Source organism: Gordionus sp. m RMFG-2023, unplaced genomic scaffold (genome assembly GCF_954871325.1).
Source record: "Gordionus sp. m RMFG-2023 unplaced genomic scaffold, tfGorSpeb1-WG-v2 contig_385, whole genome shotgun sequence".
Classification (NCBI taxonomy): Eukaryota; Metazoa; Nematomorpha; class Gordioida; order Chordodea; family Parachordodidae; genus Gordionus; species Gordionus sp. m RMFG-2023.
The window spans coordinates 1,907-18,965 of NW_027051120.1; the positions used below are offsets into that span (position 1 = coordinate 1,907).

At 25.0% G+C, this 17,059-nt stretch overlaps 1 protein-coding gene across 5 annotated transcripts; it reads right to left on the reverse strand.

Moving 5' to 3' along the window:
• Positions 1-6,111: 6,111 nt before the first annotated feature.
• Positions 6,112-15,654, reverse strand: LOC135930745 (uncharacterized). Of its 5 annotated transcripts, none has more exons than XR_010572879.1 (4): positions 15,488-15,647; positions 14,892-14,948; positions 6,502-6,598; positions 6,112-6,434 (listed from the first exon to the last, which is right to left on the reverse strand). XR_010572879.1 is itself a non-coding variant. In XM_065467536.1 (3 exons), the coding sequence occupies exons 2-3, from the start codon at positions 14,915-14,917 to the stop codon at positions 7,778-7,780; spliced, it is 3,393 nt and encodes a 1,130-aa protein (XP_065323608.1). In that variant the 5' UTR covers positions 14,918-14,948; positions 15,488-15,654; the 3' UTR covers positions 7,609-7,777. The 5 variants fall into 5 exon arrangements, 3 of the variants coding, with proteins under 3 accessions (XP_065323608.1, XP_065323610.1, XP_065323611.1); XR_010572878.1 differs by lacking the exons at positions 14,892-14,948; positions 15,488-15,647 and adding exons at positions 7,086-7,239; positions 7,523-7,601 and having other exon boundaries at positions 6,237-6,434; XM_065467536.1 differs by lacking the exons at positions 6,112-6,434; positions 6,502-6,598 and adding an exon at positions 7,609-11,144 and having other exon boundaries at positions 15,488-15,654.
• Between the last annotated feature and the right edge of the window lie 1,405 nt (positions 15,655-17,059).

Genomic DNA, 17,059 nt, shown 5'->3' on the forward strand with positions numbered 1-17,059 from the left:
TGGCCCATAAAGGGGTGGCATGTCGTATTTTGATATTACTTTAATCAATATATACAATTATTATATGCCAATCAACCGAATTTAACAAGGTTGTTTGGATTAAAATTATATTATAACACACGTGATTGTTTTAGTTTTTTCCGATAAGAAGTTATGTAATATAAAATACGATTCATTATTATTTTTTTGCGAGTTACGATTTTTCTTGAGGAATTTAAAAATAATACAATTTATGAATTTGTCTGAATATAAATATACAATAAAATTTGTTCCATAAATTTTGTAGTGAAAAATATTATATCATCTAGATTTGTGAAATTTGTAAAAAAGATCATTAGTGTGTCCTATTCAGAGCAAGATAGGAAAATATTTTTTGTTAGTAAGATCGGAATAAGGGGTCATGACTAAACTGCGAATTGCTATAAACTACGAATTGCCAGGTAAATTGCGAATTGCCATGTCTAAACTACGAATTGCGTAAATTAATGTTAAATTTAGATAAAATTATGGAAGATTGGATGACTAAACTACGAATTGCCGTATATAATGTTAAATTAAATAGAATAAACTACGAATTGCCGTATTTTATGTTAAATTAAAATGACTAAACTGCGAATTGCCGTATTTAATGTTAAAATAAAATGACTAAACTACGAATTGCCGTATCTAATCTTAAAATAAAGTGACTAAACTACGAATTGCCGTATCTAATCTTAAAATAAAGAGACTAAACTACGAAATGCCGTATTTAATATTAAAATAAAGTGACTAAACTACGAATTGCCGTATTTTATGTTAAATTAAAATGACTAAACTGCGAATTGCCGTTATATAATGTTAAATTAAAATGACTAAACTACGAATTGCCGTAATTAATGTTAAATTAAATTTTCTAAACAGTATATTATGTTAAATTAAAATGACTAAACTACGAATTGCGGTCTATAATGTTAAATTAAATTAAGTAAACTACGAATTGCCATATATAATGTTTAAATATAATGAATAAACTACGAATTGCGGTATTTAATGTTAAATTAAAATGAATAAATTACGAATTGCCGTATTTTATGTTAAATTAAAATGACTAAACTGCGAATTGCCGTATTTAATGTTAAAATAAAATGACTAAACTGCGAATTGCCGCATTTAATGTTAAAATAAACTGCCTAAACTGCGAATTGCCGCATTTAATGATAAATTAAAATTAGTAAACTACGAATTGCCGTTATATAATGTTAAATTAAAATGACTAAACAACGAATTGCCGTAATTAATGAGTATATTATATTAAATTAAATAGACTAAACTACGAATTGCCATATTTAATGTTAAATTATAATGACTAAACTACGAATTGCGGTTTATAATTTTAAATTAAATTAAGTAAACTACGAATTGCCGTATTTAATGTTAAATTAAATTGTCTAAACAGTATATGATGTTAAAATAAAATGACTAAACTGCGAATTGCCGTTATATAATGTTTAATTATATACACTAAACTACTAATTGCGATTGTTAATGTTAAATTATAATGACTAAACTACGAATTGCCGTATATAATGTTAAATTAAATTTTCTAAACAGTATATGATGTTAAATTAAAATGACTAAACTGCGAATTGCCGTATATAATGTTAAATTAAAATGACTAGACTACGAATTGCCGTAATTAATGTTAAAATAAGGTGACTAAACTACGAATTGCCGTATCTAATCTTAAAATAAAGAGACTAAACTACGAATTGCCGTATTTAATATTAAAATAAAGTGACTAAACTACGAATTGCCGTATTTTATGTTAAATTAAAATGACTAAACTGCGAATTGCCATTATATAATGTTAAATTAAAATGACTAAACTACGAATTGCCGTAATTAATGTTAAATTAAATTTTCTAAATAGTATATTATGTTAAATTAAAATGACTCGAATTGCGGTTTATAATGTTAAATTAAATTAAGTAAATTACGAATTGCCATATTTAATGTTAAATTAAAATGACTAAACTACGAATTGCCGTAATTAATGTTAAATTTTCTAAACAGTATTTAATGTTTAATTATAATGACTAAACTGCGAATTGCCGTTATATAATGTTAAATTAAAATGACTAAACTATTAATTGCCGTAATTAATGTTAAATTATGATGTTAAATTAAAATGACTAAACTGCCAATTGCCGTATTTAATGTTTAATTATAATGACTAAACTACGAATTGCGGTTGTTGATGTTAAATTATAATGAGTAAACTACGAATTGCCATATTTAATGTTAAATTAAAATGACTAAACTACGCATTGCCGTAATTAATGTTAAATTAAATTTTCTAAACAGTATATTATGTTAAATTAAAATGACTAATCTACGAATTGCGGTTTATAATGTTAAATTAAATTAAGTAAACTACGAATTGCCGTATTTAATGTTAAATTAAAATGTCTAAACAGTATATGATGTTAAAATAAAATGACTAAACTGCGAATTGCCGTATTATAATGTTAAATTATAATGACTAAACTACCAATTGCGGTTGTTAATGTTAAATTATAATGACTAAACTACGAATTGCTGTAATTAATGTTAAATTAAAATGACTAAACTACGAATTGCCGTATTTAATGTTAAAATAAAATAAATAAACTGCGAATTGCTGTATTTAATGTTAAAATAAAATGACTAAACTGCGAATTGCCGTATTTAATGATAAATTAAAATGAGTAAACTACGAATTGCCATATATAATGTTTAAATATAATGAATAAACTACGAATTGCGGTATTTAATGTTAAATTAAAATGAATAAATTACGAATTGCCGTATTTTATGTTAAATTAAAATGACTAAATTGCGAATTGCCGTATTTAATGTTAAAATAAAATGACTAAACTGCGAATTGCCGCATTTAATGTTAAAATAAAATGCCTAAACTGCGAATTGCCGCATTTAATGATAAATTAAAATTAGTAAACTACGAATTGCCGTTATATAATGTTAAATTAAAATGACTAAACAACGAATTGCCGTAATTAATGAGTATATTATGTTAAATTAAATTGACTAAACTACGAATTGCCATATTTAATGTTAAATTATAATGACTAAACTACGAATTGCGGTTTATAATCTTAAATTAAATTAAGTAAACTACGAATTACCGTATTTAATGTTAAATTAAATTGTCTAAACAGTATATGATGTTAAAATAAAATGACTAAACTGCGAATTGCCGTTATATAATGTTTAATTATATACACTAAACTACTAATTGCGATTGTTAATGTTAAATTATAATGACTAAACTACGAATTGCCGTATATAATGTTAAATTAAATTTTCTAAACAGTATATGATGTTAAATTAAAATGACTAAACTGCGAATTGCCGTATATAATGTTAAATTAAAATGACTAAACTGCTAATTGCCGTATATAATGTTAAATTAAAATGACTAAACTACGAATTGCCGTAATTAATGTTAAAATAAAGTGACTAAACTACTAATTGCCGTATCTAATCTTAAAATAAAGAGACTAAACTACGAATTGCCGTATTTAATATTAAAATAAAGTGACTAAACTACGAATTGCCGTATTTTATGTTAAATTAAAATGACTAAACTGCGAATTGCCATTATATAATGTTAAATTAAAATGACTAAACTACGAATTGCCGTAATTAATGTTAAATTAAATTTTCTAAACAGTATATTATGTTAAATTAAAATGACTAAACTACGAATTGCGGTTTATAATGTTAAATTAAATTAAGTAAACTACGAATTGCCGTATTTAATGTTAAATTAAAATGACTAAACTACGAATTGCCGTAATTAATGTTAAATTAAATTTTCTAAACAGTATATGATGTTAAATTAAAATGACTAAACTGCGAATTGCCGTATTATATGTTAAATAAAAATGACTAAACTACGAATTGCGGTTGTTAATGTTAAATTATAATTAGTAAACTACGAATTGCCATATTTAATGTTAAATTAAAATGACTAAACTACGAATTGCCGTAATTAATGTTAAATTTTCTAAACAGTATTTAATGTTTAATTATAATGACTAAACTGCGAATTGCCGTTATATAATGTTAAATTAAAATGACTAAACTACTAATTGCCGTAATTAATGTTAAATTATATTTTCTAAACAGTATATGATGTTAAATTAAAATGACTAAACTGCCAATTGCCGTATTTAATGTTTAATTATAATGACTAAACTACGAATTGCGGTTGTTGATGTTAAATTATAATGAGTAAACTACGAATTGCCATATTTAATGTTAAATTAAAATGACTAAACTACGCATTGCCGTAATTAATGTTAAATTAAATTTTCTAAACAGTATATTATGTTAAATTAAAATGACTAATCTACGAATTGCGGTTTATAATGTTAAATTAAATTAAGTAAACTACGAATTGCCGTATTTAATGTTAAATTAAAATGTCTAAACAGTATATGATGTTAAAATAAAATGACTAAACTGCGAATTGCCGTATTATAATGTTAAATTATAATGACTAAACTACCAATTGCGGTTGTTAATGTTAAATTATAATGACTAAACTACGAATTGCTGTAATTAATGTTAAATTAAAATGACTAAACTACGAATTGCCGTATTTAATGTTAAAATAAAATAAATAAACTGCGAATTGCTGTATTTAATGTTAAAATAAAATGACTAAACTGCGAATTGCCGTATTTAATGATAAATTAAAATGAGTAAACTACGAATTGCCATATATAATGTTTAAATATAATGAATAAACTACGAATTGCGGTATTTAATGTTAAATTAAAATGAATAAATTACGAATTGCCGTATTTTATGTTAAATTAAAATGACTAAATTGCGAATTGCCGTATTTAATGTTAAAATAAAATGACTAAACTGCGAATTGCCGCATTTAATGTTAAAATAAAATGCCTAAACTGCGAATTGCCGCATTTAATGATAAATTAAAATTAGTAAACTACGAATTGCCGTTATATAATGTTAAATTAAAATGACTAAACAACGAATTGCCGTAATTAATGAGTATATTATGTTAAATTAAATTGACTAAACTACGAATTGCCATATTTAATGTTAAATTATAATGACTAAACTACGAATTGCCGTAATTAATGTTAAATTATATTTTCTAAACAGTATATGATGTTAAATTAAAATGACTAAACTGCCAATTGCCGTATTTAATGTTTAATTATAATGACTAAACTACGAATTGCGGTTGTTGATGTTAAATTATAATGAGTAAACTACGAATTGCCATATTTAATGTTAAATTAAAATGACTAAACTATGCATTGCCGTAATTAATGTAAATAAACAGTATATTATGTTAAATTAAAATGACTAAACTACGAATTGCGGTTTATAATGTTAAATTAAATTAAGTAAATTACGAATTGCCGTATTTAATGTTAAATTAAAATGTCTAAACAGTATATGATGTTAAAATAAAATGACTAAACCGTGAATTGCCGTTATATAATGTTAAATTATAATGACTAAACTACTAATTGCGATTTTTAATGTTAAATTATAATGACTAAACTACGAATTGTGGTTGTTAATTATAATGACTAAACTACTAATAGCCGTATATAATGTTAAATTAAATTTTCTAAACAGTATATGATGTTAAATTAATATGACTAAACTGCGAATTGCCGTATTTAATGTTAAAATAAAATGACTAAACTGCGAATTGCCGTATTTAATGATAAATTAAAATTAGTAAACGACGAAGTGCCTTATATAATGGTTTATTATAATGAATAAACTACGAATTGCGGTATTTAATGTTAAATTAAAATAACTAAACTACGAATTGCCTTATATAAGGTAAAATTAAAATAACTAAACTAAGAATTGCCGTAATTAACGTTATATTATGATAACTTAACTGTGATATAAACAAAATGATGATAATAAATAAACTTCGGCAATCAAATTAGATTTTATCAACTATTTTACCATACATTTACACTATATTTCCTTGAAAACAAAATTTAAACATTAACACCTATTATAATATATCATTTTATTCTTATTATATTTATAAAATTGACTACAATTTTGATCATTTATAGACATAATCCTCTCTATATATCAAAAAAAAAAGACTATTTAGATATTAATTAGGTTATTTATTTTACAATTTCAACATATAAGAATAAAAAAAATGTAAATATATATTTAGAAAATAACATAATTATTGACCCATTATTTTTTAAATATATATATTTATTATAAATAATTAATTTAGTTCATAAATTTACAAAATATACATTCATTAATTTTCAAAAAATTACATAACTAAAATAGTAAAATATTTAATAAGTTGTTTTGATCATCATGCTGGGAACCTTTTTAACTCCATACGAAATTTTCATACGAGGCTTTTATGAATGCATTTTATAAAATATATATTTTGTGTCATAATTTTAAAATGAAAATAAGTTATACCATAAATCCTTTTGTCTTATTCGAAGCTCGGGTAGGTAGATCCGAATTACGCTTAGATTCATATATCAATTCCCTCTAATATTCTTTGTCGATCATTCTAATAACATATTAAAATGTCATATTTTTAAAATAAAATTAGTGAGTGGTATGCCATGGCTAAAAGAATCTCAATATTTCTAAATTTATTAATTCCCCTCTTATTTATCTTGTACACTATGTGTATTTTAATATAAATTAATACCTATAAACCTGAAAAATTATCTCAAATTATTAAAATATTTTACAAATATATTTTGCATTTAACATTAATTCAATTATATAGAGATAACAGAAATGTTAAAATAAATTTAATTCGGTGAGCGGGTCAAGTCATATTATTCAAAATTAGAACATATATAAATTGGTAGGACAATTTTTTAATGAGCAAATTTTTAAAACAAAAGACGTGGTAGCCGATTTTATTTAGAAATTATCTCAATGAAGACCTCTAATCTTCGATCATAATAAATCTCACTATATTCATATTATATATTATATAATATATTTATAAAGAAAAATAAATATAATACAAAAAATTAATTTACCATCATCGTTAGTACCATATTAATTTATCAGTGCTACATAACTATCTACGGTGGCCTTTTTCCCCTCATAATTTTTTTCACATTCAAATCACTTATTTTATGTCCCTATGACTTTTATCGGTATGGACATATATATCGTGCCTTCATCACATTTCTCATCATGGAAAATATAAATATTATCATCTGTAATCTTATATATAATTATATTAATATCTTGATACCTAACAAATTATCTCAAATTATTATAAATTAAACTTTGAATCTAATATTAAATCAATCAAATAATTATAGAGGTATATTACGGGCAGGTTACAATATATTTAAATATTTAGTAGGCGTCATATATATTTAAAAAATTCCCCATTAAGCCCTATAAACCTTGCTATATTGTTTTTGTTTATTCAATAAAATTATAAATAAATAAGAATATAATTTACCAAGATTTAATTGCCATAATGCCAGGGTCAATCGACAGATATCGAAACTATGTAAATCTTTGTCTCCTCATAGTTTTTATCCCCAATAAGAGAATTAATTTGGTGTCCCATATTCGATCTCGTCATAGAATACATTTTAGTGCTTTAATGACCTTTCTCGCCATAAATTATTTATTTTATCTCCTCATGATCTATCACGCCATCAAAAGCACATATGTTTTTCGTGATCCTTCACGCCATATTATTTAATAAACTTTATAATTTTTTTTTAAATTTTCTAGATCTTCTAAATTGAGATAGTTTTTTCGAACCTTTAGGTCTCATCAGCGTTATTTTACCATATGACGATGTAATATATTTAGAGATTGTTGTTGATTTATGATTATTTGAACCTACTTCAGCTGTAGATTCCTTTATAAATTTTAAAAGGGATACCCTATCATGTTTACTTAAATCAGAATCGATATAATAATCTCCTAGTCCAATTACTGCTCGTTCTAATTCTTTTTCATAGTAAAAGACTTGGTCGGATATAATGGTTATTAATGTATGCAAAGGAACAACCTTTTTTATCATCATCTTTAGGACACTATTCATTGATTCACTGTTGTTATTAGTATAAACTTGTGATATAAACTTGTTCTTTAAAGGTATATACACGTATTCATAAAGTTTTTTTTCGAAACTTTTAAACATATTCTTAAGAAATTTATCATATTTATTAACTATGCAAATATTTCGAAATTTTAACATTTTTTTTCTAAACATAATGTCATCAGTGGAATATATTATTCCATTTTCACCAAAAATCATATTACTTATATATTCTCTTAATCTCATAGGGACCCCTTGACTATTTTTCAAAGAGATTGACAAATTTCTCCTCATGTGAAGTGTGCATAATAAATGTTTGGAAGTATTAAAATTTTTACGTAAAGCCGAAACCATGGCAAATTCTTCGTCGGATCCGAAAATAATATTCTCCACATTAATTTGGTGCTTTTTAAAAACACCCTGTAGCTCAGAAAAAAATATATTATATGTCCGGTAATCTGAATTACCGTGCAAAAATATTGGACCGAAAAATAATGGATGTACTTTATCTTTCAACCCCGTTTTACAAAGAGCTATATGCTTGAACACAGTAGGCGTCACAAAGAGTTCGCTTAAATTGTAGGTTTTATCAACGCTAAGAATACTTCGTTGCTTTCCCGTACAACAAAATTTTATATTTTCAAGCATTAAACGAGTATAAAGTACTATAGCTATAACTTTATCAGGTCTTATACATATATTTTTGATTATCGGATAATCATTTATATTATTTAAAATTAACAGAACTTGATCTGCGAAATTGCTACTATAATCGGTATCATTTTTGTGCAATTCGTTATATTTTAAGTTTCTTATTTGTTTTGTATTTCTTGGTATATTATATATATCTTTTGAAACTATAAATTCCTTGTAAATTTTTCTTGTAGGTTTATCTATAACAACCTTTTTAATTTTCTTTATAACGCTAGGAGGCGTACGAATATATATAATATTCTCATATTTCCTATTCCCATGCCTCAGTTTACCAGGATATATTCCTATGTATTCTACTAAAAAAGTAGGTTCTATTTTCAAAGAACTTTCATCTTGCAATATCTTCAAATATGATATTTTTTTTCTATATTTTAGATCCTTTTTTAATGTACAACTATATTGACATAAGCAAACTACATTATTTAAATTAGGTTGAGGGTTTATAGTACATCTATGATTGGAATTATGTATTTTTCTTAATATGTAAAATACTTTATCTATCATTATATATGGACCTTTTCTTTCGCCATTTTCTAAATCAAAATAACGGTTACTACCACCCGTTTTTTTACCTGTCCATGCTCCACAATCATCGGGGAAACAACTTTTTAAACCATCCTTATTCATTTTTAAATTAATACTATTGTTTACAATAAAAAAAGTATTATTTTTAGTCCCTTGTGGAATTGATTCTAGAATATTTTCTGGTTTCAATAACATATTCAATAATTCATTGTATGTAAATCCTTTACAATGATTCTTAGTGTATATTACACTATCAATACAGTTATCATCTAGGGAATCATGCTTTATTAGCTTATTAACCTTCATATCTTCAAAAGACTTATTTAATAATTCTTCTTTTTTATGTAAACCTTTAGAAAGGATATCTGAATATTTCACAAGATCTTCATTTAAAATATCGGATATATTAGCGGTAAAAGCCACTAAATTTTTATCTTTTATAGGCGTGGAATGTATTATTCTTTTATTATTCCACAATCTTGGTGACGGCAATTCATAATCATAGTCATCGTATATCCTTTCCGATTTAATATCCTTTATATCTGTCAAATCGACTTTATATGGATATATTGGAACAATATCTATATACTTCACAGATTGTTCAAGTGAAATATATGATATATAATATATATCTAATATATCTGTTTTTATTATTTTCAATAAATCCTCATCTGAAATATCTGAGTAATCTTTTAATATTTCTTCATTAAATTCATTTGCTTGTGATGTTTTCAAATTATGGGTAATATTATATGGTATCGATTTAACCACGGTTTTATTATCATTTTTTTTAAATGGATATATACCTAAGAAATCAAATTCTTCGCTCGAAATATATGAACCATCATCAGAGAGTGTTGGTGGAGACTTTTGAAAATCATAATAAGTATGGTCATATATATATTTATCACATTCGATATCCAAAATATCTTTATCATCATTCTTTACCCTATATGTCTTACATACAGGTTGCAGATATATTATATGATTACATAGCATTATCCCTATTGAGGTTTTTGTCCATAAAATATTAATGCCCACTGGTTGCCATATAGGTACAGATCTTCCATAAACCTCACGATTATATGGATTATTATCTTTGGTTTCATGAGCAACAATCATTTCATTTAGGTGATAGGACCCAATTCCTATCTGTAAAGCTGCGCTTGCAGCATATAAATGAGCCATCTCGGCCCACCCTTCAATCGGCGTCAAAACGTCCTTTAATAATTGATCATAAATAGTGTCCCAAATATTTAGGTCATTGTATTTTTTGCTTAATATATATAGGGCAGAATTTATATCGTATGTTGACTTATAAAGTATCATTTCTATGGCAGTTACGCATCTTATATATAAATGATGAATTTCATCACCATAAATTGCCAATGAAAGCGCTCTATAGCAGCAGTTTCCATCTCCTATGCAAGACCTAGGTGAATACCTTTTAAGTAGTTCCGGGCGAAAAGCTTCAAGCAATTTTTTAGAAATTTTATCTAATTTCCCTACATATTGATTATCATTTTCACGAGAGGGATGCTTGTAGTACATGCTAATTAAGGCTAATTCATTGTTAGACGTTGATACATCAGGGGATATTTTTAATCTCATAAATGAGTCTTCTATTTTATAACAATATCTGCAAAAATATGGTGCTTGTAATAAAGCCCAAGTTCTATAAGATTTATCAGGTACACTGAGGCAACACTTATGAACCCATGTATCACAGGTCTTGCAAATACATGCGTCAGAATTGATAACTTTTTTACATTCTTTGCAGAGTAATTTCCTATTTAAATATAAAAATTGTTTATATTAATTGTATTTATATTTAAATCAGAGATGTAGGCCCAAGCCTAAGTCCGGTCCGGGTACACGAGTCGGGCCTTATTTTATTTTTTGTAATATACAAGGACAGCGCCTTAAATTTTTTTTAAATATTCAGGCCGGGGTTATATTTATCCAAAATTAATATGTTATTTTCAATAATTCAATATTTATAAAGGTTTCATTTATATTGATCATTTATTATAAGGTTAAATATTCCTGTTATTATACAATCAGATGAACCAATTTCTAATGTGAATCATACGTTTATTGTATATAAACATAAGCAAAGAATTATACATTCATCTAATTGTGCTACGTAAAACGATATTATAATGAATAAAGAACAATAAAGGTATTTTTTATTTTCCCCTTTAAATTTCCTAATTTATATGGTTCCACGTCAGTTTGGCCCATAGTCATAATCACTTTAGCGCGGCGACAATTCGGCGCTTATATATTACAGTTGCAATTTATTATAAATTTATTGGTATAAAAAAAGGATCATTAAATAGAAGTCATTTTAAATGTTGGTCCTATTAATTATTTCTTCATTTTTTTTACAAATATCTTTTATTTACTAAATATGTGATATCAATTAAAAATTTAATAATATTTTAAAAAAATTAATAACCAATATTTATAACCACTTCCTTGCTGGACCAATTTACCACATTATAAGGTATTTTGATTATTAGCCAATATTATGTAAGCCTGAATATTTTGCGCAGTAGGAAAATTTTGGACTTTCATCTCGAATCTTACATATTATTATGGCCAAAATCTTAATCGACCGTTTTTAAAAGTAGACCCAAATCGGCCGTTTAAGAACACTAATGTTGATCCAATAAAATTAAAATTAAGACTGACTCATTTTAGATTTATTAAAAATCTAAAAAATATTTCTATTAATCATTTAAAAAAATATAAAGTATGCTTAGGCTAATTTTTCCTATTATAAAATAATAAAAAACGAATTTACCAACATTTTTTTATTTTTATATAAATCAACTATAGAAAATATAAATATACTATATAAAACATGCTAAATAATTAACATTAATTGCAAATTAAAATTATATGCGATCCCCCTTAAATAATCATTAATCGGCGATTTAAATAGTCAGATACAATTAATATAATATTTTAAGCTATATCCCGATACACCTAGCTTGATCTCGGGTGGGATATTAGAAATATATGTTGTCTAAAATTAGACGGGAAAAGGGGGATTTAATATTAAACATAATGTTGGTTTACTATCTTATCGTTTTTATCAAAAAGGTATAATGTTTTTTTAAACTTTTATAATATCATTTTCAATTAGTAAATTTTATAATTTCAACAGCCATAATATAAATAAATTGCGCGTTAATTCGTTTTTATAATATAAAAAATTGGTCTTGGCACCGGGCCGATTTGGGTCTATTTTTAAAAACGGTTGATTAAAATTTTAGCCAAAATATTTTGTTTGATAGAGGTCCAAACCTTTCTTACAACTATCCGCATCCAGGCTTATATAATAATGGCTACAAATCATAATAGATTAGACTGGGGTTATATAAATCCCGGGGCTTGGCATACCACTTAATAAGGTTAAAATTGTATCCTTATATAGTTTTTATTAGTTTACATCTATAGACAATAAATCTGTTGAAATATTTTATTTAATTATTACCAAATTTATATAAAAAATAAAATATTTATGAATTTTTCAAAAACTTTTTACATGACAGAATTTTAATTTCAATTAAAATATATAATCATTTTTATGTAAATTAATTCTTAGCAAAGTTTAAATACTCTACTATAATTTGGGAAAGTTTTATGAGTATTTATTATATCTAGATATTACTTCAACCATGATTAGTCAATTTAGAGCTAGACCGGCTAGCTAAACCATAAACGTCTCTTATGGCAGTTAATAAAAAAAAATTCAAAAATCATAATCTCTCCTTAAGATTCTTATTTATTTATGTCTAAATGTTTATTAAATTAACCAAAATTAAGTTATTTAGCTTCAATTTATAAGTTTATGTTTAACACTGCGCGGAATAGACGCCGCGCTGAATTGACGCTGCGCCGATTTGACGTGATACCAATTTATATAATGGTAGACCCTTTTCGAAAAATAAAATATTGAATCTTCCTATGCTTTTCATTTAAGCCAAAAAATAATAATATTAGTTTCATCTACAAGCTCTCCTAGTGAGCATATATTTTCTGTAGATAGGTTAACCTTAAACTAAAAAGATCTATTTATATTGGTATAATAAAAATCAAATTTTTTCCAAAAATATTTATTCCATATGAATTATTTATATTTAGTGTTCTTGAAATTTTATAAAATTTAAGTAGTAAAAATAAAAATGATAATTTTTCTTAAGTCTATATAGAAAGATAACAGACAAATTTGAATCAATATATAATTTATTATTTTTCCCCTAAATTTAATATGGGCGAATTGGAGACAAATTAGATAAACTTTACAAAAATACAGCATATTTTTACACTTCGCCTAATCGTGCTAACTGTCAACCCTGCATTCACAGTTAATAATGGTAGAACTTGAAGAATATATGAGCTACGTAGGAAAAGTTTCTTGCACAAACTTAATTTTTACAATTATATTCTTAAACACCAAATTTCATAATAACTGATAAAATCTGTAAATATTATACAGGTGCTTATATTTATTAGAAAATTAATTTTTTCCCTAGAAAACAAGCAATTAGTAATTAATTTACCTATATTACATAAAAGTTAAAGCCCTATTAAAAATGTAAATGGCACAAGTAAGGGAATTGTGCCATAAATGGCCATGTTTTAAAACTGGCCACCACGCTATAACTTTTTATCTATTGCACTTATTTCTCTCAAAATTGGTCAAATGTTTATATATTATCTAATTTTTTTTTTGATCGTAACATATCAACAATATGAAAAAGATATCAAAAATTATGACCTTATGATCATATAAAAACATAAATTAACAAATACTAAAAAAACAATAAAAAGAAAAATCTAAAGAAAACTAATGATGAATGGCAAGAAAGCTATTAAAAAATCTAGAAATGTGAAGATATGCCTGCAATGTGAAGAATGGACTTATAATCAATGTACAAATTTCAATGATTTATATGTTATGTATGTAAATAAAGATACTATAATTCTTTGTTTTTAAATTAATAAAATGGCTTTTATTATTGTTGTGTATTAATAATAATAAGTAAGTTTATTAAACATCATGAATGAATAAATTTTTGGAAAATCATTTTTACATGTACATAGTTAAGATAATAATTTATAAAATCATTAAATATATAGTTGTTAATTTTGTATTAACAAAAAGATAATTAAGATATCAATTTATAAAATATTATCATTAAATGCTGTGATGATAACCCAAACTCACACCCTTGATTTTTGCTGAACTGAACCCAAACGCGAACCCTTTTTTAAAATTTAGGATTCAGGCCCAAGCTTTTTTTTTGATTTTAAACTTTTATTTTAAATTATATTAAAATAATATATAAAATACATGTAATTTACCATTTTATTTTATAATTTTTTAAACCGTACAGTTCGCATCCCTCATTAAATCAATAATAAATTAAGATATTTATACTATTTATATATGTGTATAATTAAATTTTTATATACCTCAAATATAAAGAAATATATCAGATAGGTCAATTTTATAATTTACTTGGTTACTTTTATACGATATACCATTTGATTGCCTTACTAATCAATGTTAGTTTATCTAAGGATAAAAAATAACATTAGAAAATATGATATGATTTAATTTATTAGGAACCCTATAATAAATATCCGAGATCTGCAGGCTAGGCCCTAAGCCTGGCCCGGGTCTGGAAAACATTAGTCCTAGTCCTAAATTTATCTCATAGTCAAACAAAAAATTTATCAAAAATTAGAATCACCTAATATAATAACCCAAATTAAGTTATATATTTTTTTTTATGTGATACATGATATTAAGCGCACTAGCCCTAAACGTCGTAAATATAACAAAGTTATATATACAATAGAGTAACGCTTGGTTCTCTTCTGAAAAAATCCATCAAACTGGGATAAAAAATGGGAAAATAATTAAGAAGACCATCCACGATTTTTGGGCAAGCCGCAGTTACCTGTGCGTGTAAGTGGCAAAGCCATTCTTAAACGCCCATGGGTAATAAAAAGGACAGATTAAGGCCCATGCCCGATTAAGTAAGTTTTGATTATGGAAGGGTTGTATTAAACAAATTTATGTTTATTAAAAAAATAAATATTAAGACTTACCCCAAAACTATAGAATTAAATATTTTTCCGAACATGTTTTAATTAAGCCAAATATTGTATACATCGTTTCCTTTGATATAGGAATGGATAACGTAGAATTTTTGTTATTATGGTGGGCTAATTGTCTTAAACTAATAATACTATTTTTTAAATTGTAATCAATTTTTAATGCATTTTTTATTCAAGTATAAATTAATATAAAATAATATAAATCAACACACATGTTTTTTTTATTTTTAACAAAAACATATTGTTTATTTTTATCTAATGATTTTAAAATACGCGAACCAAAATAATATAAAAAATAGCTTGTCATCATACACAAAATAAAATTTACAACTTTATTTGAAGAAAAAAAAAATTAAATCTGTTGAGTTTATAGTTTCACATATAATTCTTGCCTAGCCTAAATATTTAAATAAAAAATATTATCTTTATAATTTTAAAAAAATACATATGGTGAATTCCATATCAAATCAACCAAAAAAAGTCGATTCTCAACCCGACCCCCTTCAATTTTTCTTAAATTTTGAATAATAGTAGTATATACTATAACTAAGAAAAAAATTAAATTTTACCTCCCAACAAGGTATACCCGCTAAGATATGGGCGTTTAAAGCGCGGAAAAATGGTACATTTTTAACAAAATGTGCCTCATTTATTTTCAAATATCTCGAGAAATAATTAAGTTAGAGAAATAATTTAAATTTTATTATGTAGCTTAATAATAGTTCTTTAATATGACATACAAATAAATATGATATAAATCTAATTAATATCGAAAACCGGAAATGGCCATAGAAAAAAAAGGTATTTTTTTTGTATATAGATATTTCACTGCTTTATGATTTTACAAAATCCTAGACTGGGATGAACATGGGCCTAAGAGTTATGAGTCTTTATATGGCTAAAATTGAACAAATTTAACATAAATATCTTCATTTAATAAATATTTATGAAATAATATTTATTTAAAAATTATGTCTAAATGATAGGCCCTTACTTTTTTTTATTTTTAACAAAATTTTTGAGAAGTGGCTGGGATAATGTGATTTATTTAACATTCAAGTTATATGTGACTCGAAATTACTTGACAAAATAATTCTAAACATATTTATAACTTTAGCAGTTAGTTAGGGAAAAGAGTATTCTCTCGAATCCCAATATTATTAAGCCAAGTCGTATTATTTAAGAAGATATTATGGAGAAAGTAAAAAAAATTTATGATTCTTAGGAAAATAGTAGGCTTATGTCAGGCAAAAATAATTTTATATCAATGAATGTAAATTGGAAAAAATCAAGTTGAGAAAAGACTAATTTTATATAATATTAAAGAACTTTTCATTCACTTTAGAGAGACTCATGACGATATACAGTTAGGTTTGAGTAGATTTGCTTTCTTACGACCTAAAAACTGTGTTTTAGCAGGTGGTCCAGGTACACATACCATGTGTATCTGCACATTACATCAAAATTTTAGGCTTATTTTAATAGGTGGAGAATTACAACAGCTAACAAACAATATTTGTCATTATAATTATCCTTCAATCAACGATTATAAACATTGTATTG